A 21,184-nucleotide genomic window follows, 5' to 3' on the forward strand; every position below is an offset into this window, starting at 1 on the left:
TAGTCAGAACTATCAATTGCCAATTATTCCGGTGATGATCATCTTGTAGGAGATTTGACACCTACACCAATTCTAATTGAATAGACATTGTTCTTTTTAACTTTATTTTTGTTTCCCATTTTACTTCCTGTGCCAACAATTTAAAGGATTTTATATTCCCAAATTCCAAATGATTACCATTTCAATAATAATCGATTTAATCATAAATTTTAAGATTAGATGTTGGGTAAATTTGACAATTGAACCTTATTTCAAGTTTTCAACGTCTTGAGAATAAAGTGTGTGTTACTCTAATAGGGTCCTCATTGCATCATACGTAATTGACAGTCATGTTTTCGTTGCCTTTTACTGGTTTTGTGCAGCCAGCGTGAAATTAGGTTGAAGGTATCATACTCTGGTATCCTTTCCTTCATATAAAGTATTTTCAAAGTGATTGTAAATTCCTAATCATGTATTGCATTGGGTAATTTTCGAGGCGAACCTTAAATTAGGAACACAATAGGCTCCAACAAATATTCTTCAATAATGTTAGGTCTGTGGTCAGTAGACACTTGCCTGCCGCTCTTGCTGAAGTAGACGACTTGATTTAATTGCATTTTGTGAAGAAATCTTATCTTATAATGAATGGTTCATTTATTTAGAATTAATGCAACAATTTTCGTTTAATTAAAGAAACCCTTCGACTGTTTTGTTATATTACTTGAACTGAACTTTCCAGTTGTTATTCTAGTGTTCGATATTTGTTTTCACAACTGATACATCATTATTAATGCAAACAAATAAATGATGAATAGATTAGTCCATGCCTTTAAATACTCTGTCCTGTCACTATACTTCGATCGACTGTATGCCCTTTGGTGTAAAGATCTACGGATTATAACAAGGCTAATATGGAAAAAAGGCATGTATTATTCAATAATTATTTTGATTACTTGATATAGCCAAACAAGTTCGAAGGTTCACCGTCAATGTGAAATTAATAAAATCATTTCCGATAGTTGTTCCATTATAGTACAAGTTTATAACATATCATTACAAACACGGTCAAATCGCATGAACTGAAAAAGAAAGTAAGTATAGGAACATGTTTAGTCATTTACATAACCTCAAAAAAAATATATCTTATTCGAAGGCAAAGAAAATAATCAGAACCTCAGAATGCTGAGGGATGATCTAGTTTATCATTGGTCAATATTTATGTATCTTAAAATTTATTATAGCTACATATGCCTAATTTAAAAGTTACAACTTTCAAATTTTTCTATTCGTTTTCTACCATTATGGTTATTTGTGGTTTTACAGCTGTATACTATCCTATTGAATTATTAAAAGAACTTAGCTAATGCTCATTATCATCGTAGGATAATAATTTAAAAAAACAAACAATATCTACAAACCGACATTATTCAATGAAAGCAACGTAAACATTATGTACTTATACCTTCATAAAAATGTGGAATGTTGTAAAACAAACAAGACACCATAATGAAAACTGGTATTGATATCCACGCATCCGTCATTGAAGAGTTTTAAATTGGTCTCTATAAATTGATTTAAAATTAAAACGATTTACGAAGATTACTGATTGTGTACTTTTTTAATATTTATATTTCGTTCACTTGACTACTTTCATCTTCATCATGATTGATAATTTAGCGTTTATTTTGAAAACTGAGTTCACATTGTTTGCTCGATACCATTACTAGTTTACGTTTAAATAAATAAATTTGGTGAATTTACTGTCTTCTGATTGGTTAAAATAATTAGCTTTATTTTCAATGTTATCAATTTTTATGGCGACACGCCCACTCTAACGTTGTGTATTCATACGCAAACATCTGTGTACGTTGTTATTCGTATTAATATATATCTTTGAGCCTTTTTTTTATAGAAATTTATTTATAATGAATGGCAATAATTTATTTTGAATTTATTGAACCATAAAATTAATTTTTGACTCTTCACATTTAACATAATCCGCTTCGCGGATTATTCAATGTAAAGAGTCAAAAATTAATTTTATGGTTCAATAAATTCAAAATAAATAACAGCCATTCATTAAATATGAAAAATATATGATAGATTTGAAATTTGACACGTACATGGTTTCGAAATCAGTAACTTTCCGTGACAATTGCAAACCCAATTCGATTTCTAATAAGAAATACAAAAACAAAAACAATAGCCTGATTTATTGAAATCTTTTTAATTGCTTTATTCTCGAATCGGAAGTTCGTTTCAATGAACAGCAAGTGAGTTCTTCATTTATCACGAAACAGACAATTATTGCTTTAATATTAAAGAACGTCAAGTCTTTGAAAACAACACCAAGTCATTAAGACGTGTTACGGATATTTAGGTAGAACACGTTATATTGTATCGACATTGCAGCGAGAGTTAAGATAATAAGGAAATGATAACTCAATTAAGAACAAAAATATAGTAAGGTACATAAATAACTTATGAAGGACTCCATATATAGCTGTATAATCGCTTCTATCAAAGTACTCATTGACTATATTGTTTGTGTCATGTTAATGCATGGTTCTTCTTTGCATTTACAAAATATATATCCATAAAATAGATCAAATTTGTAAGTGCATCGGTTCGATAGAAGTACTTATTCAACGTGTAGTAATGTGCATTATTTGATTTGTTTTTAAAGATACATTTACTTCATTTCCTGTGTGGTCTGCGGACACTTATTCTGACATGAATTCTGTCTTAGAAGATTACCTTCATGTTTCGTTTTGCTTTTCCAGAAAGAAGAAAAATATTGTTTCACTGTTCCAATATTGCTATTATTCAGTAGATTCAGAGTGTTTTTTTATTTTTTTTTTTTATTTTTTCCTGTATTAAAAAGAAGAAAAACATTGTTTCACTGTTCCAATATTACTATTATTCAGTAGATTCAGAGTGTTTTTTGATTTTTACTGTCACAACCTTTTATACGACACATCCATCCATATACAAATAAAGATTACTTGACGTTTAGAATACAACTGTTGTCACGATGTGGTGTTTTTTTTGAATGTTTTTTTCACTTCAATTATCTTTGAATTCTTCAAATTGAATAGAAATAAATCACTTATAGTGTTCGCGAATGTTTCCCATTCATTTCATATTCACACTATGTTGATCTTTGTGTATTATTGATGGCCATTGCTATTAACGTTCTGTTGAAATCTGTGATCTATGTGTGGTTTTATTGGTGTATTGGTTGCACACTGTTTACTTTACACTCCATGTTTTATTTTGTTCTAGAATATTTTAATTGGTGTGTTGTGTCATAGTTGTCTGCCTCACATCCTAATTATATTAAATAAAATTGAGAATGTAAATGCGGAATGTGGCAAAGAGACAACAACTCTACCATAGAAAAGACAACAGCAGAAGGTCACCAATAGGTATTAAATGTAGCGGGAAATTCCCGCACCCGGAGGCGTCCTTCAACTGGCCCCTAAACAAATATATATCAAGACTTGTGTGTGCTTTTTAAGATATACACATAAGAAAAACTTGCGATTACAGATTTCAAATAAAAAGTATCAAGCATAGCGGGAAGCATTAAAATAAATAACCGTTTGTTTATTACATACCACATACATAAGGACGTATTGTACGATTGCAATCAATCTTTTTTTACACATATCCTCAGTGATTGATATAATCTTGCATCCAGTTCATGTTAAGTTATGGGCATAGAAAACTCTAGAGGAAAGAACCGAATACAAGATAATATCTTAACGTTTCAGAAACCAAAATGTGGACTACCATGCACAATGCAATGCAGAAGAGCTCACTAGATATAGTGCACAGTTGTTTTTCAGTTATAAAACTACTCTGGAGCTCATAAAATGAAGCATTATAATCAAAATTTTTGTCATCAGAGATATATAATCTTATTTTTACCATTGTAATGAAAAAGCAAACACAAACATGCCAATACACTTGCCCTAATTGACTTTTCCCTTGAAAATCGATAAAGCGAAGGTTTGTTTTGTTAACATGATCCCATGGTAATGCTCATGTTTTTCTAATGTTGTCTCGTGCTCATCAACCCAAAATGCATACATGTAATACCAATATTGAAATATAAATATAAAAACATATCCACATTTTGGTACTTATGGGTGGGAGAGGGGGGAACTTATCAAGAACCTCATCAACCCAAACAGGCAATATGTATTGCCTGACCAAACATAGCCCTTACACCAACCACCACTTGGATATTGAAAGAATGAGGATGTATCACATGTACTTCCGCCAAAGATATCAACCAATGAGGTTATACACATATCCTCAGTGATTGATATAATCTTGCATCCAGTTCATGTTAAGTTATGGGCATAGAAAACTCTATAGTCCATACAGCATATTTGCAGGCCAATCTCAAAATACACCACTAGCAAGGCTTTCCCTTAAGGAATAGTATTCCCAATACTCAAAACAAATTCAACACTTTTATTAAATATTATTCCTTTTAAAATTACGTTAAGACACTTCTAAACATTTAAAGATGCATGTAAACAGTTCTTTATAAATCGTTCATAATTCAATAAATTCTCATGAATTTGACCACATACGGACTTTTAAAAGTTGAGTTAAGGCAATGAACTCATATCAAAATGAACATTGTCATTATTCTAATAACATCTTCAGCATGTGGAAAGCTTGTAAGCAAAGGGACTTAACCTCCAAGTGTAAACTATGCTGGCTTGTCTCTTTCTTTACTGTTGTTGAATCAAACACACTCTTTACTTCATAATCAGGAACATTGACAATTGTATTTCCACTCGATTCTTCACATGTCTGCTGAAAATATATTAACCAATAACAAATTGTGTATTTGTACTAAAGACAGCATTAGTCACACTTTGAAAAGGAAAAATCCCTTTGCCTACAATCCACGTGGAAAACCACTAGGGAATCAGTGTCCCTCGAACTGTAGACAAAGAAATTTAAATTAAAAAATTTAACCATACATAAAATTTATAAGTATACATTTGTACTAGTATACAAAATCATTAATTTAGATAAAACAAAACAAAACAAAAATATTGCAACCATTATTTAATCTCCCATGACAAAAAGATTTTTGTGACATATTTCAACACATCAATGAAATTAAATACACAATCAATAGAAAACATCATGAAATTACGGAAAAATTATTAGCATTACTTTTAAATAGGTTCATTTGAACATAAAGCTGCTTCCATCACAGATTTTTTTTTTTTTTTTTTTTTTTAGTACCGTGCCATATTGGCATCTTCTGCCTTTCTCAACACAGACATGCATAATTTAGTGTAGTATCAATATTTTTCCCATTCATTATTTTCCTATTTTCAGAAATCAAAACATTACTTCAATTGTAATTTGTTCTCACCATATTCTGATTAGAAAAAATCCTTTCATTTTAAAAAGGTTGTTCGAATTCATTGACATGAATCATCGTGCAATGTCATATTACTTCTCCTTCATTCGTCACCCTGTCAAAGCTGTAGGTAACACCATCTGAAAACAAAAACATTCTATTCAATTCTATGTACAATCAAACAGACCGCTGAACGCGGACCTCGACGAAGACACCTTATAATTCAATACACATCACTCCGATAAAAAACATGAATATCAAGTGACATGTCACACTAAATTATTCCACTTTCTCAATAATTCTATTCTATTCTAACAAAGTCTTTAAATAGCATTTCTATCAGTATGTACGATGTAAAAATAAATGAAAAGTCCACAACACAGTCAAAAGTAACAAAAGAAACTATTTACCCTATAAACAATTTATTATTCTTCTTTCAACTACAATTTTCCAAAATGGCCAGAGCCCCCACTTCCACATATATTTTATATAGCGATAGCACTTTGCCCTGCGTTTAACCGGCACACGGCATAACAAATATCTGACCACCTGGGTTGATAATAACTAACTATTAAGGTCTAAATCCCAAAACATTTTTGCCACCAAGGTCAAACATTACCATCTAGTTCTATCAAGAAGCCGCCAAGGCAAATATAAATGACCACCAATGTCTTGACGCCCCCAAGGCTAGTATTTTTAATTCATTGTTGCCATCAAGGCAAATGTAAAAAATCATAAAAATGACCACCTAGGTCTATTGCCACCAAGGCATATAAAAATGACCACCTAGGTCTATTGCCACCAAGGCATATATAAATGACCACCTAGGTCTGTTGCCACCAAGGCATATATAAATGACCACCAAGGTCTTAAAGCCACCAAGGCAAATGTAAGTAAAAGTTAAAGAATATAGTTACTTTGCCGACAACACGTGGAGCACGACCTTCCCACAGCTTGGATATTGAAAGAATGAGGATGTATCACATGTACTTCCGCCAAAGATATCAACCAATGAGGTTATTTATTCAATTCAAAACTACATTACTGTATTTATTATGTTACCTATTGTTTTCGTCGAAACGATAAATTGTATACCGGTACGTTTCCGTCGGATTATATTAAAACTTTAAATGCAGCGTTTAGAGAACCAAACGAATTGGGAAACGAAGGGTGCTAACTATGGACAGGGGGTACTAATCTTTAGAGCAGATCTTATTTTCGTCAAGGCTAATTCGGGTTAGTTTATTTTGGTAAATCGTTCCTGGTGTTTGTCATTTTATAATGTATATTTGCCATGGGTCACATACTATCTAAAATATATTGTATTAATTTTATTTTAAGAAATTTGTTGTAGAAGGGTGGTTTTCTAAATAATTTCCCTGTCTTTGTATTTATATAGCTAGGTAACAATGTGCTATAATTGTAATACCGTCATAAAAGGTAAATTATTTAGTTCAATTGATAAAATACTATTTACATTCCGGAAACAGTCGTCACCGTAACGTACTGACAATGTAAATTAATGCGTGTGTCGAATACTAGTATGCGTATATATATATATAATAATATTTTTAAATTTGCAAACTACATTTCACATATATATATATGCATGAAGCGCTGATTGTGTCGATATAAACATAAAGCGTACACACAATGGTTGATCGTTTGCACTGATATGTTACATGTCTAAAAATGTCTGTTTTATAAATTGTTTATATATTCATTTTGGTCTTTTGTGGATAGTTGTCTCATTGGCAATCATACCACAGCTTCTTTTTTATACTGTTATCCTTTAAATGCATTATCATGGTTGGGTCAACAATTTACAATTTTTAGCAAAATCCTTTTCATTAGTGAATCTGTCTTTGTTTAAACTTATTTCCCATTGGTAACTTGACATGATATCCATAGATTTACAAGATAAATCTTAAACAACATATAGATAACTTCATCTGGTAGTCATTTATGAGTTAAATAGATATATTATCTGTTGTCTGTTAAGAACGCTATTTGGTCTACAGGGATTAGACTAGTCGTTGTAATTCAATATAACTATCTTATCTGAACACTAAAACTGTAATATAAAATTGTAACAGGGGACAAATGTAATGTCATATGTCGAACATACACTTTTGTTGTTGGGCTATGACAATTAACTCGTAATTCTAAATAGCCAATATGTCCAACAATTTACTCTTCTTTGCTATATTTAAGAATCGTTTGTTTAGTTTGACGCTAATATTGCATTGAAGTATTGACTTAGTAAAAGCAAAAGACACACTTAAAAAGTAAAATCACAAAAATACTGAACCCAGAGGAGACTCAATTCGGAAAGTCTATAATCACATGGCAAAATCAAATAACAAAACGCATCAAAAACGAATGGACAAGAACTGTCATATTCCTGACTAAATGTAGAAAATGGTGGATTGAACCTGGTGAAGTTATTCAAGGTTTTCGTTATTGTCTGCTGTTGCTATGTTAGCGAGAGCCTAATAGGATACACATAAATAGGGTCATATTTGACTTATGAAAGATTTCGTACATATTAAAAAAATAAAATAATATAGATATATCTTTTTTTCACAAATGATGATATCGACGTAGGACTAACACGATATTCTGGGGTTCCTTATTCTGTTTGGAGTTCATTCTATTTCGGATGTTGAATTGTGTTTTTTGTTTGATTATAAAATACTAATTAGTAAAGTAACGGTAAATGTAAGGTGAACATTGGTTTTCGAGTCAGCATTCCTGTGTTGACATAAATTATCATCGATATGATCATAACTATAAATTGACCGTTTACAAAAATTTACGTTTTTGAAATACTATGGCTGTTCTACCTCAGAAATAGATTACCTATTTGGCAAAACTTTTTTGGAAATTTTGGTCCTCAACGCTCTTCAACTTCGTACTTGATTTGACCTATTTTAATTGTTTTTTTTATTCGAGCATCACTGATGAATTTTTTGTAGACGAAACGCGTGTCTGGCGCAAATATATAATTTCAATCCTAGTATCAATGATGAGTTAATTTACTACCATCATGATCTCTTTTACAATATGCTTTTTAAATTGAATTTATAAAACAAGATTAATTTGTTGTTTTTTTTTTCTTTCATCATATTTTGTTCTCTTTTAACTTCAACTATAATGTGACTTTTCTATTTTACAGCCTTTGGAACACTTTGGACAGAGTGGTGGACATACAGTGGTGTCTCAGGTAACTATTACTTTATTTTTCTTCAATCTTAAATTTAATAGTGGAAAACACGTACAAAATATATATCTTTGTTAAACGAAATTCTAGTGTGGTACCTTCCTTTACAGGTAGGTACCTACGAAAAATACAAATATTTATATGCATTTGAATTGTGCTTTCAAGTGTATCGATCTGATGACTCAGACAATTTCAAATGTTTTTTTTTAAAGTTTATACTTACTTTGTGCTGTAATGCAACTTTTCCAACCGGGACGCAAACATGTTAAATCCCGTCAAATGCTGCTTAATAGGGTGTCTGTAGTAGCTACCTATTGTTGCTGTTTTATTTCAATTATTAGTTCTGTACATTTTTGTTCATATGATTTGCGTCGGTAACTTTTTTGAAGTGTTGATTATCTGATGGAGTAAGTATAAGTAGTGTAACGACCTTCAAATCAAAACAAAAACAACATACATGTGCTTTTAATGTTTGTTTATTTGTAGCATGTGACTTAAAGTCTTTGTATATTTGAATATTTAGATGACCGTAACTGACCAGCAAACAAAATTAGATTTCATGTCATGTGATTGTTTTAATTGTTCTATATATGATAGGATTCTGCATTGTCCATTTTCTGTTTAAAAAAAATAGATATAGTATAAACCATTAACACAGTACTCTATAGGCAAAGGAAATGAAAATGAATATTGTTTCATATGTTTACCTTCATATGTAATGTTACTGGACATGAGTTATGACAGGATTTATCAACTTTTTATGTTTAATTTTATGGCATGGAAAAAACATCACTCACATCAATTTTTTATTTTTACGGCCATTCATAATCCTCAGTATCATCTCCATCACTAGGATCATCTATTTCACTCTCAGATTCAGAATTAGATTGAATATGTATAACAATATTTTGAATTTCTTCCTTGATTGCATCATTTTCCCAATAGCTCGGTTCAATAATATTTTTAACATGATCACATGATTTTAACCACTTAGTACTATCAATTTGTTCAACTCCTTTTTGAATAAGTGATTAAACATCAATAAGTTTAAATGTTGAATTTTCTTTACAAATAAATCCTTTCAAATCTCCCCATATAAGTTCAATAGGGTTCAAATCACAATGGTAAAAGGGGGTGGGGTCTAAGTACGTCATTTCCTTTCTTTTTTAGGAATTCGTCTACCTTATATACAGGGGCAATTTTCGAGACCATGTTTATTTAAAATGTCTTTCATATCACCTTTTCGGGAGTTAGATGTTGGAGCTTTTGTACCATCAACACGGACACTGTGGTAGGATGTATTGTCCATTACTATAAGACATTTTGGTGGCAAAGCGGGAACTAGCTGTTTCTCAACCCATTGTTAAAATACTTTACCATTCATTTCTGTGTGGTAATCTCTTCCATCTGTTCTCATCCCCTTAAACAGTAAATCGCATCCTTTAAAAAAAAACCCGTTTCACAACCAGCATGTAACACAACAAGTCTTTGTCCTTTACCTAGAGGAATTTTTCTATTTTGCGATTTATCAGGACTTGTCCATTGATGTGATGTAGTATGATTGGTTTCCACCCATGTCTCATCCAAATAAATAGGTGTGTACCCTTTTGCACATTTTTTTTAATTGTTCTTAAAAATTGTATACGCTGGTTTATGATGTGTTTCCTTTCGACAAGACCTTTCCTATTTTTATCGATTTTTTTATATTTGAATTCCAATCCATGTAGGGTTTTCCATAGCTTGTACTTCGATAAAACAAGATCATGATCTTTCTCCAATATATTTTTCAGATTTTTTAATGTAACACATTCATTTTTTCTAAATTGCTTATGAACAGTAATCTTTATCATGTCTTTGTCAAACTGGTCAAGGGTATCCCTTTTTGGTGCAATTTTTGAATTTTGATTTTCTCCTGGCCTATTTATTAATTTGTTATATAAAACGTTCACTTATCTTTAAACATTGTGCAGTTCTTTTTGTGATCTTATTCCAGGAATGAAAAGGAGCTCCTCGCTTTGACTCTGCATCAAAATAATTATACACTTTTAGAATTATATCTTTTTCTCCTTTTGAAATTTTGGGTGGCATTGTAATTCCTTTCTTTTAATTTTAGTAGGGGAGACCATTGTTAACAACAAAAAACTGAAAGATTTTCTTCACCCACGAATTATACCATCCAAAACAAAAAAGCTTTTTATTAAATGTAACAATTTGCTACTTTCAAAATATGCAATTTCTTTTTTCTTTTTTGAAAAAAAAAAACTTATTTTATTATTTTCTTAAATTGTTTACTTCCAAGATGTACATTTTCCACATTGATAAATAATGTATAATAAGTTTAGTCCATCTTTTAATAAAACTTTTCAGAGCCTCTTTGTCTTGGTTATATGGAACTCACCATGGTAACAGCATATAAAAGCTTGTGTATAGTAATTTTACTTATAAAATGATTAAAAATCAATAATCAAAACTATAAAGTGATGATCATTTTCATTGGTGTTTGTTAATATTCAAATATACAAAGTCACATGGTACAAATAAACAAACATTAAAAGCACATGTATGTTATTTTTGTTTTGATTTGAAGACCGTTACACTACTTATACTTACTCCATCAGATAATCAACACTTCAAAAAATAAAATTAACATAGAAACCTAATGGGAAACGTTTTTATTTATAGACCCAAAATTATGCAATTAATAGTCAGAGTTTGTATATATCATATAGTAACATACATGGAGGAAACACATATTAATTATAAAAAATTATTTTTTAAGAATTTGTTTCTTCAAATATATAGAAGTCAAATGGAAAATTTAACATTTATACTATTGTGTGTGTTCCAAATAAAAAATCTCATGCAATAACGACCAATATGACTATAAATTAATCAATATATCAGTGTCTAAAGAATGAATTATTTTACTAACTCCAATTTACCTTTCAAGTGCTCTAGTGTGTTATTAAATCTTGTTTCCTTTTACAAAATGTCACTATGAACGTGCCACAGACCAATTTGATGAGTAATCCTATTGAAATATTTAATTTCAAATACAATAGAATTCTTCTACAGAGTAATTATTTGTTATTGCCTGACACAGACTAAAAGACAAAAAGGTTTTTAGTACGTAAATTCAATAAATTAGCGTTCAAACTAAATAGATTTAGATATGTGCTGTTGGTAGTACCCGACGGAGGTTATTGATGGAACACTTGTTGTGTGCCCGGTAATCGATGCAATAGGTGTTTTTTGTCTAGTCAACGGAAACACAAATGCATGGACATGGTAAAACACAACCGGACACGCAAATTTACTATTAATTCAGATAACGTGTTCGTTGTAGCAGCAGTTGCATAGGAATTGTTAACCCGTATGTCACAGGACAAAAATGAAGTATAAATTACAGTAACAAAATAGAAAATCTTTCCATATTGTTTAACATTAAAGTATAGAGGTTTTGAGAACATTTTACCATATAATAGCATCCAATGTAGTTCCAGATAATCATTTCTTGATATTTTTTTTACAATGTTTTTAATTCTATTATAATCTTGTATCGTATCTTTGACTAGCACACGAATTTGGTTTAAATTTAATATATCATTTTATCTCGTAAAGGGGTCCACTCACATGTCGTCAGTTTCCTTTGTGGGTCACCTCTTTTCGTGAAATCTGTCTAATGATGTGTATTTATTTATCAATCTTGTTTTATGGATGTATAAATACTCTATTTAAGGTATATATTTGTTTAATTATTATTCCTGGTTAACCGTGAACTTCCTGTTATACATGTATGAATTGTTCAAAGTGCATGCTTTCAGACTTTCCAAAACTGATTAATGTATCTAGACATTAAACTCGACTTTTATTATAAATACCATTTAAATCAAGATATTGTGTTTCATGTTCCTGAACAATGTTCACATGTTTCATTGTCTGTATATATATTTTCCCTTCAAGTGTTCTTGTAAACGTAAACCCTAACATCTTGTGTGGATACTTACTTCAAGATCATTTGAAGATCACTGAAGCTATTCCATTTGGGCAATCATACGGATAAAAGCTATATGTTATTTAAATTATTTCCTGATTATATGTGTGCTTATTATATAATATTCAGGTTGTTTTGAATTTTTGGTGGTGCTCATTACGTCTTTTATACATATTATATATAAGAAGATGAAATATAAGTGCCAATGAGACAACTCTCCATCCAAGTCACAATTCATAAAGTAAACCGTTATATGTCAAAGTACGGTCCTATATATATATTATATTTATATATACATCTATGGAATCATGTATTGTCCTTCCATCGGCGGGAGATGAATCAATGCATATTTGACGTTGTGCCAACTCAACCTGTACATTATATAGCGTCATAAACCAATCAGTTAACTGGCTATGAACTATACTCTGTTACTTTACTGTCGAAAAAGAAAACGTAACTCAACTCAGAAAGCTTTTAATGGATATTGTAAATGTCTTATTGCCCTCGTAACCTATATCTAAGGTAAAAAAAGTTTTACTAGGTAATGTACCAGTAAGAAATCAGACCTATTTGAAACTACTTTCTTATTTGTTCATTTTACTTGTCCTATTATGTGATTACTCAGATCGATGTTTGAAAATGTTTAATACATCCCTTTGTTTGAGTCGTAGGCATCAAATTGGTTTTACTTCGTGAAACTTAAAACGTTATTTCTTTGAACTTATCCTGTTGGATGATAGAGTTTACGTTATGCTGAAATGTATGTTTTTGAACATTGTTGGCTTTGTGCATGAAATAACATCATATTTTAATATGTTTAATTGACAAATATTGAATATTACACTATGCTGATATTTACATAGTCAAATATAATTTGTGTTACTGTAATTGAGTATATCATATCCCTGTTGATATGATTACATAATGACATACTTCCCTTGGCGTTAAGTTTATTCAGTAGAAATGATTAATTGATTTATGTAGCGGTAAGACTATAAAATAACAATGTCAACAATTAATTTACTATTAATGGTAGCATTCAATTAATACGGATAGCATAATTATTGATTTCCTATAAAGAAACGCAATAAACAAACTAGGTCGAAACGATTTACACGATTGGCGCTGTAATGTCAAAACCATACAGGACAATACAATGACCTATCAGAAATGGCAGAGTATAGGATGAATACCATTGCACCATAAAACAATAGAAACAATAGAAAGTGACAAGGTTTTACAATAGGCATCAGATCCTCTTGAACATGAAAAAACAGAAAATAGTAATTGTTGAACAATTTAAAATTAAATGGTTGTTTGTCTTTTGTCTTTTATAATGTCAATGGTGCTGCATGTCTGTCTATGATTGCTCCTATTAACAACCCTTCATCATTTTATAAGGCCTTACCAAATTGATGAACCCTTGATACAGGTAAATTATCTTTCATTTAATAATGACAGACTATTGACAAAGGATACACAAGACAAGAACATCCATACCATAAACAAATGTTAAACATTAAAATGTCACGCTATATATAACTTGTACAATGAACAACAAACAACATTTCCAAGCCATTCGAATTTTCATATGTTCTAAATGTACATGTTTGTTTGTAACTGTTTTATCCTACGGTTTAAAAGATAATGTTCATTTTATTTCTCTTTGACAATTCTTTTTTAAAGTTATGATGTTGAAACTATTTCAAAAATAAAAAATACAACACTTATTACTGCTTTGACTTGGAAAATACCCAAAACTCTTAATTTTTAAACATCAGAAGGTTAAGAAAAAAATAATGCTTTAGTAATTCACGTGACCATGCATTCAATAATTGTAGATTTTGTTCATACTTTTACGGGTTTTTTTTTCAGATTCGAGTTTAACTCGTTGTTGGCTGTGATAGCAATATATTATGTTTATTTTTCATGAAACATCTGCTTTCAAATTTAGATTTCGATTTATTTTCCAAAAAAAGACATTTGCATGATGTTCGTTATTATCTGAGACTTTTAATTTGTCATTTCAATAAAATTCAATATCAATTCAGCTTACGAACTGTACTGCAACAAAGGTATCAAATCGATATCAATAAGGAATTGCACGCTCACACAAGTGTTTATTAGGGTTTAGTTTACTGTATTTTTAAGATGACTTTGAGGCATTTGTATAGTCGGTTTTGTATTCTTATTGGTTTCAGTATTGAAATATATACTGCTATGAAAGAAAATATAGAATTATCATTTTATTAAGTATTTTGTTTTTAAGGTCCACGATATTGGGGAATTCATAATCCAGATTGGAGTATATGTAATAAAGGGAAATATCAATCACCTATTAACATTGATCCTAAAATATTAGTACACGATCCACATATGAAACATCTCAACATTAGTCAATACCAAGTAAGTAAAATATCCTAAGGTGTTCCTGAAACGACGTCACTCTAACAATAGAATAGTCCATGTGAACATTTAAATATAATCTAATTCTGTCATTTGATCGTGATGTCATTACCGTTTTTCAATGATTTTCTCGGTCTTAAAATTGAATTTCGGAATAAATCATATAAAATTAGTCGAAATAACATAAAAAATGTGGTGCACACTTTAATATAACCCGCTTCGCAGATTATCCAATCTGCATTACATTTTTTATGTTATTTTTTCATAGACAGAAAAAGTATTACAGTGATTCCTTATTTATTACCTTCATCTTAATATGTTATCAAACAGGGATACCTGCATTTGGATAACTTCCACTTTATTTGAACTTTTGTTGAATGTTATCTGATTTGCAATATAATAAAGAAGATGTAGTATGACTGTCAATGAGACAACTTTACAAAAAAGGCCACATTACAGAAAAATTCAGAACTATGGGTTACCACATGGCCTTCATCAATGAACAAATCCTATACCACGTTTCCATATCATCATCTTTATATGTAACAACAGTTTCGTTATAGTTTAATGCAAAAGTTGTTTATAATTCAAAGTAATGATGTATGCACTACAATATTATTGATTAAGACTAATGACAGTTATGATAATAAGTGATGTCTTTGTAAAATGATACTTTCAAAACCTGCCCAACTTTTTTATTTGGTTACTTATAACCTATTACAACTTTTATTAATAATATTCTTTTTTCTAATTTCAGATTGATGGCCTTTTTAGAAACAATGGACATGATTTATCCCTGTTAATCAATAATACCAATACAAAACCATTTTATATAACTGGTGGACCTCTATCTTATAAATATACATTGTACGAGATCAAAATTCATTTTGGAGATCACGACAGCATAGGATCAGAACACAGTATAGGTGGAAAGAAATTCCCATTAGAAGTAAGTTATCAAAGTTTATCTAATAGGTTTGGTTGTTTTATGAAATACATACAAAGTTGAAAAACATTGCATCCGGTCGATACCTATGTTTTTGATGTGCATAATTCCTGGAGTTATCATGCAAACTGCGCATTACACCTGTGATTGACAACATGTTACTGATTATTTAAAATAATGTTCTGATGAGCTTTAAGTACATGATTGTACATTTGTAGTAATCGATACTTAGTTTGTGTCTTTTTGTTTTGTTGTTTACCGTCGATGTCGAAACGTCCCCCAGCAGTGGCATCAACACATTGATGTTATAACTTCTGAAAGATACCAGGCTAATATATGTGTACGCCATATGGTCCTTTCGTCTCGGTAAATCCATCTGATAGGTACTGGGTGTGTTGTCTTTATGCTTGTAGTTGAAAAACTATTATGCTTTAAATAATTCAACATTTTATAAACAGTAAGTTTACCCCAAAAATGTATATATCAGTGATCATGTTTTGTCAACACACAGGTGAGAAACGAGACGTTAACGTTCAACAGTGACAGCAATTCATTTGTCTAAATAACCCAGCAAAGATTCAATGCTTATAAAGTACGCCAAACGCGCGTTTTGTCTATAAAAGACGCATAAGAGACGTGTTTACATGTGTATCTAATCAGTTTACATATTATTTGCAGCAGAATTTTATCAATGTTCGAATTCAAAACTTTCGTAAAACGATTAGAACTTATGAAGACACCAAACAGTCTGAGGGGATTACCCGAACTGCAAAGATGTGTTTACACAATAGGCTTTTGCAAAAAAAGTTATTTTTTTCAGTTACAGCATGTTTTAGACAAATAGTAACGCTAATACAAAGTTGTTTGTTTTGTATAGGCAACCGTATAACTATTTCTAGATGTTATTTAATAATCCTGAAATGGGTTATGACGCACTGTAATAGGTAAAGGTGTCGTGTAAAAAACACATTACTCTTTTATGTCGCTTAAAATAATTGAACGCCTTCATACTTAAATAGCTAATAGGTATCGGAGACAGACTGTACAAAAGTATTACACGATATACACAAAAAAGAAGGTCTTTATGACCTTCCCAACATATAAGGTAAATTCAATCAATAATGTCTAATTATTGATTGCAAATGACGGTACTATACTTCAGAAAGCTAAATTCGGTCAAATGCATTTTAACTTTACACCACATTTCTAGAAAAAAAAACTATAAAAAACGTCCCTTAATATGTGAGAATCGGGATAATGATAAATAAAGGAATGTATTAAAGATAAAAAGTATGAATATGACATGATGCAAGTACTTGTCAGGCTACATGAAATTTAATAAAGATAAAGTTATAGCAAGTTATTGAATTCCTTGTCAGATAGTGTTTGTACGATCAATTCAATAAGGAAACCATGTTTTCCTGGTAGTGTGTCCAGAAATTATCAAAAATTATAAGATGTTCAGTTATTTTCTACTTTATTTTTGACAAGTCATTGCAATTAACGACCCTGAATATTTATATTGCAACTATCGAAATCTTCTTATTACGGCTGCGACATTGGGAACATGGTAGACTTAAGATTCCTCTATAGATGACCAATGGTCATTAGTGATTTTTGGGATGCTCTGGTTTAAGTTTTCTAGGTTATGTTGTGTTTACTTTTGTTTGTCTGTTGGTCGTTTTCACTTTTTTGCGAAGGCATTGTCACTTTTATTTCGACTTATCAGGTCATCCTTCGACTTACCTTTACTGGTGATTTTATCTTTTAACTAATATAAGAAAGGAAGGTTTATTTAAAATAATCCTTTAATAAAAATAAAGACCATGTTTGGATGAACGTAATGGGATATATGTATCTAACTAGAGGATCTCGGATACTTTCAGCTTTTCGTACGGTAACCACTCCTTTACTTATCGTTGAGATTTTACTAGCCAAGACACGCATGGAGAGTGACACTAGTGAAACAGAAACTCTGTGTATTGATCCGCAAGATTAAAAAGTTGTTCAAGTCGCTCCAATCTTAGTTTTAGATGAAGTGTTTTTTAAAGTTGTCATTTGTTATTATTTTATTTACCATGTTTTGGTGTTTTTCTTCGAATATCTCTTGGAATATTTTTATACATTGAATTATGTTCTCTAAAATAACGTAAAACAACCAGTAATAAAGTTATGCGTTCAAATTTACCTTCATCAGGAAACGCTCGAATCGGAATATTTGAAACACAAGGATGTATAAGAACCGAACAAAATTGAAGAGTAATAGTACTATAAAAGACACAAATAAAAGGTCAAATTCATCTAAGGTCATCTTTTTCTGAGGGGGATGAAACCTTATTTTCATATAATTTCTAAATTTGTTAACGGACACCTTGTAAAGGGTTTCTTACTAATGATGTCATTTAATTAGTTTATTCGTCTTACTTCTAATTTGTTCTTCGTTTTAGATTATTTTTATTGTTAAAAGGTTATAGAATTGTTGAAGTCTCTTTCGAAATTATCGCTTTGCAGAGGTGAAAATTAGTAATTCACGATATTGCAAATTTTAAAAAGATCCATAACTTAATAGTGTAAGTCTATTATACAATTATTTATGTTTACTGTTGTCACTATTTGGAACTTAGAGATTTAATTGAAGCTTTCAAAATAATTATTTATGTTACAATTAATTAGTCTTAAGACTTGTTTTTAGTTCAACTTTTTCTGTTATTCGATATACACGTAAGTGTTTTAAATACGACGGGTAATGCCACAGGTGGAACAGGATCTATGAATTTGACTGTTCCTCTGGTATCTTTCGTCCCTCTTTTATTTAACATCTGTCACAACCTTATTTTCAAAACATTATTTTAGATCCAGCTATATGGATATAATGCTGAGATTAATAAGAACATTTCACAAGCATTACATGCCCCTCATGGAATAGCGGCAGTATCAATATTGGCGCAGGTATTTATTGAATGTATTACTTTTTATTTCGGTATGTGTATTACACTGTATATACCAAAATATACACAAAATAAATCTTAAGCATTCTGAGAGCGTTATACAGCTGAAAAATTTTCCCTACCAACGAGAACCGTGTACCATTATGTCCATTCGTTTGATGTGTTTTGTTATTTTATTTTGCCAATTGATTTGGGACTTTACGATTAAATTTTGCTCGGAGATCAGTATTTTTGTGATTTTACTTTTTACACTTTTAATTGAAATACATTCGACTGTGATGCATTTCGGAGGATTCTTCAATATCTGGATCTTCATCGTTATATTTTGGAACACTCGAACTTGAAACAAAGCTTGGGTACTGAACACATACTTTTAAAGATTTGTATGTAGTGTTGAGGAATGCTTTAATTCTAAAAGGTTTAGAAAATGAATTTACTCATTTGTTCAACATTTTGATTAACTCATATATCTATAAATGAAAACATACCAAACGGTCACTTATCAAGTCAGGATAAAAATCAGAATTAATTGACATCTTCAGCTAATTTATCCGTTTAATTACATTGATGCACTTTGGCAATTCAACTGACAGAATCTTATTTTTTACAGGTAACAGATCATGATAACGATTATTTAGATATTTTAATACAAGCTGCAATAAAAGTTCGATCAAAAGGTAAGACCATTGTTAACACATAAAAACATATGCTATATTTCTTCTAATATATCATTAATTTGCGTTATTCTACTGAAAATCTACATCTCGTTCACTATCATTTTGCTAACTCCAGTAAATGTTTCATATTTAACACATGGTAAATACGTTGTCTATATACATTTTTTAATCGAATCAGTATTTAAAACATTAGAAAACTTGTTTTTCGTCTTTTATTTCAAATTGAAATGGTTTGTATATGTGCATGTATGTCAGTACGTTCGTGTTGCAACTGGTATAAGTTTAGAGTTGACTCTGGAAGTGCCTGCATACGGAATATATGTATATCCCAGTTGATACGATTTATATAGCTTTTATTTCTTATCATAATTTCCCTAATAAAGAGTTGATGCACGAAACGAAGCTATTAACCTACGATTTTCAAGAGATGAAAATGAAATCATTCCTTGGTAAATGTTATGGACGCCATAACGAGTTGGTTGACCGTTGTGGAATGTCTGGTTCACAAATGATAGCGGATACGTTCTACATGTCGAAACACGTCCCCTTTTACTCGCATGTGACAAACCGAATATGACTCATTAACGGATTTGTTACCAGGTTTGTAATAACATGAGCAACACGTGTGGTGCCACATATACAGCAGGATCTGTACATCCTTTAAAGCATAGGATATAACTTCCAGATTTTGGTTGAATTCATTTTGCCAGTCTTTATTCTAATATGTTGTATTTTGTGTGAATTGCTATGGAGTCGACGTTTTGTCGACTTGTGAATTTGAACGTCTCTCTTGTATCTTTCGCCTTTCTTTTTCGCCAGATATCTTAATCATTGTTAATATTCAAATTTGTAAGCATGTCTTTTAATACACTTTGTGTTTAAATACACGATATACTGGTACGACAACTCTATTACAGTAAAGGACTTTCTATATGTTCTAGAGATATACATTCTTGCAATAGATATCTTTTATTCGATAGTAGTATTATTTCAGTAACACATTCTGATTGTACAAAACCAATTCATTTTACATTTATATATTCTACATCTTGATTCAATTCTAGCTCTTTTGTCTAAATAAGTAATCATTCTATATATGTTCACAACAGTACTTATATACCATCTTCTGGACTGGTACAAATAAAGATATATGAAGTACAATGTGTTTTGCAACTTATATATTGTATGTAATACTTTATATCAGAATAATAACTAATGGATTCATGTTGTAAATTAAATGATCTACTAAATCAATGTTTCTGTTTTATATTCCAGGAATGACTACACCCGTTTTAAATTTCTTTCCAAAGGAATTCCTTCCTGTTACTTCTTCATTTGTAACATATGAAGGGTCACTTACAAGACCCGGCTGTATGGAGACAGTAACCTGGGTTATATTAAATAAACCAATACATGTGTCTCATAATCAAGTAAGTAATAGCTATCCTTAGATTCATTTTACATACATTTTCACATGTGAAAAGACGTATCATTTGCAAATGATCGCAAAGCGTGTTTCTATAAGTTTGGTCAGACTAATATCATCAAACACATGCACTTATAATTTCGAAGACTTCACATATAAACGAATATAATTTGGAAATTCCAATAAT

At 30.7% G+C, this 21,184-nt stretch overlaps 1 protein-coding gene and 1 long non-coding RNA gene across 3 annotated transcripts in view; one reads left to right on the forward strand and one right to left on the reverse strand.

The window, feature by feature from the left end:
- LOC143085080 (putative carbonic anhydrase-like protein 2) overlaps positions 1-21,184 on the forward strand; it is a 30,006-nt gene that overhangs the window by 1,693 nt on the left and 7,129 nt on the right. For both annotated transcript variants that reach the window (XM_076261257.1, XM_076261256.1), the window contains exons 2-7: positions 8,556-8,603; positions 14,864-15,000; positions 15,758-15,949; positions 18,800-18,895; positions 19,505-19,571; positions 20,847-21,001. In XM_076261257.1, coding sequence (XP_076117372.1) covers positions 8,556-8,603; positions 14,864-15,000; positions 15,758-15,949; positions 18,800-18,895; positions 19,505-19,571; positions 20,847-21,001 — 695 coding nt within the window. The remainder of the gene's footprint in view (positions 1-8,555; positions 8,604-14,863; positions 15,001-15,757; positions 15,950-18,799; positions 18,896-19,504; positions 19,572-20,846; positions 21,002-21,184) is intronic.
- On the reverse strand, positions 4,450-6,395 carry LOC143085079 (uncharacterized). The gene is made up of 3 exons (XR_012981238.1): positions 6,295-6,395; positions 5,390-5,517; positions 4,450-4,815 (listed from the first exon to the last, which is right to left on the reverse strand). It is a non-coding gene; the product is annotated as an uncharacterized LOC143085079 (long non-coding RNA).

The sequence above is a fragment of the Mytilus galloprovincialis genome, chromosome 8 (genome assembly GCF_965363235.1).
Source record: "Mytilus galloprovincialis chromosome 8, xbMytGall1.hap1.1, whole genome shotgun sequence".
NCBI classification, from domain to species: Eukaryota; Metazoa; Mollusca; class Bivalvia; order Mytilida; family Mytilidae; genus Mytilus; species Mytilus galloprovincialis.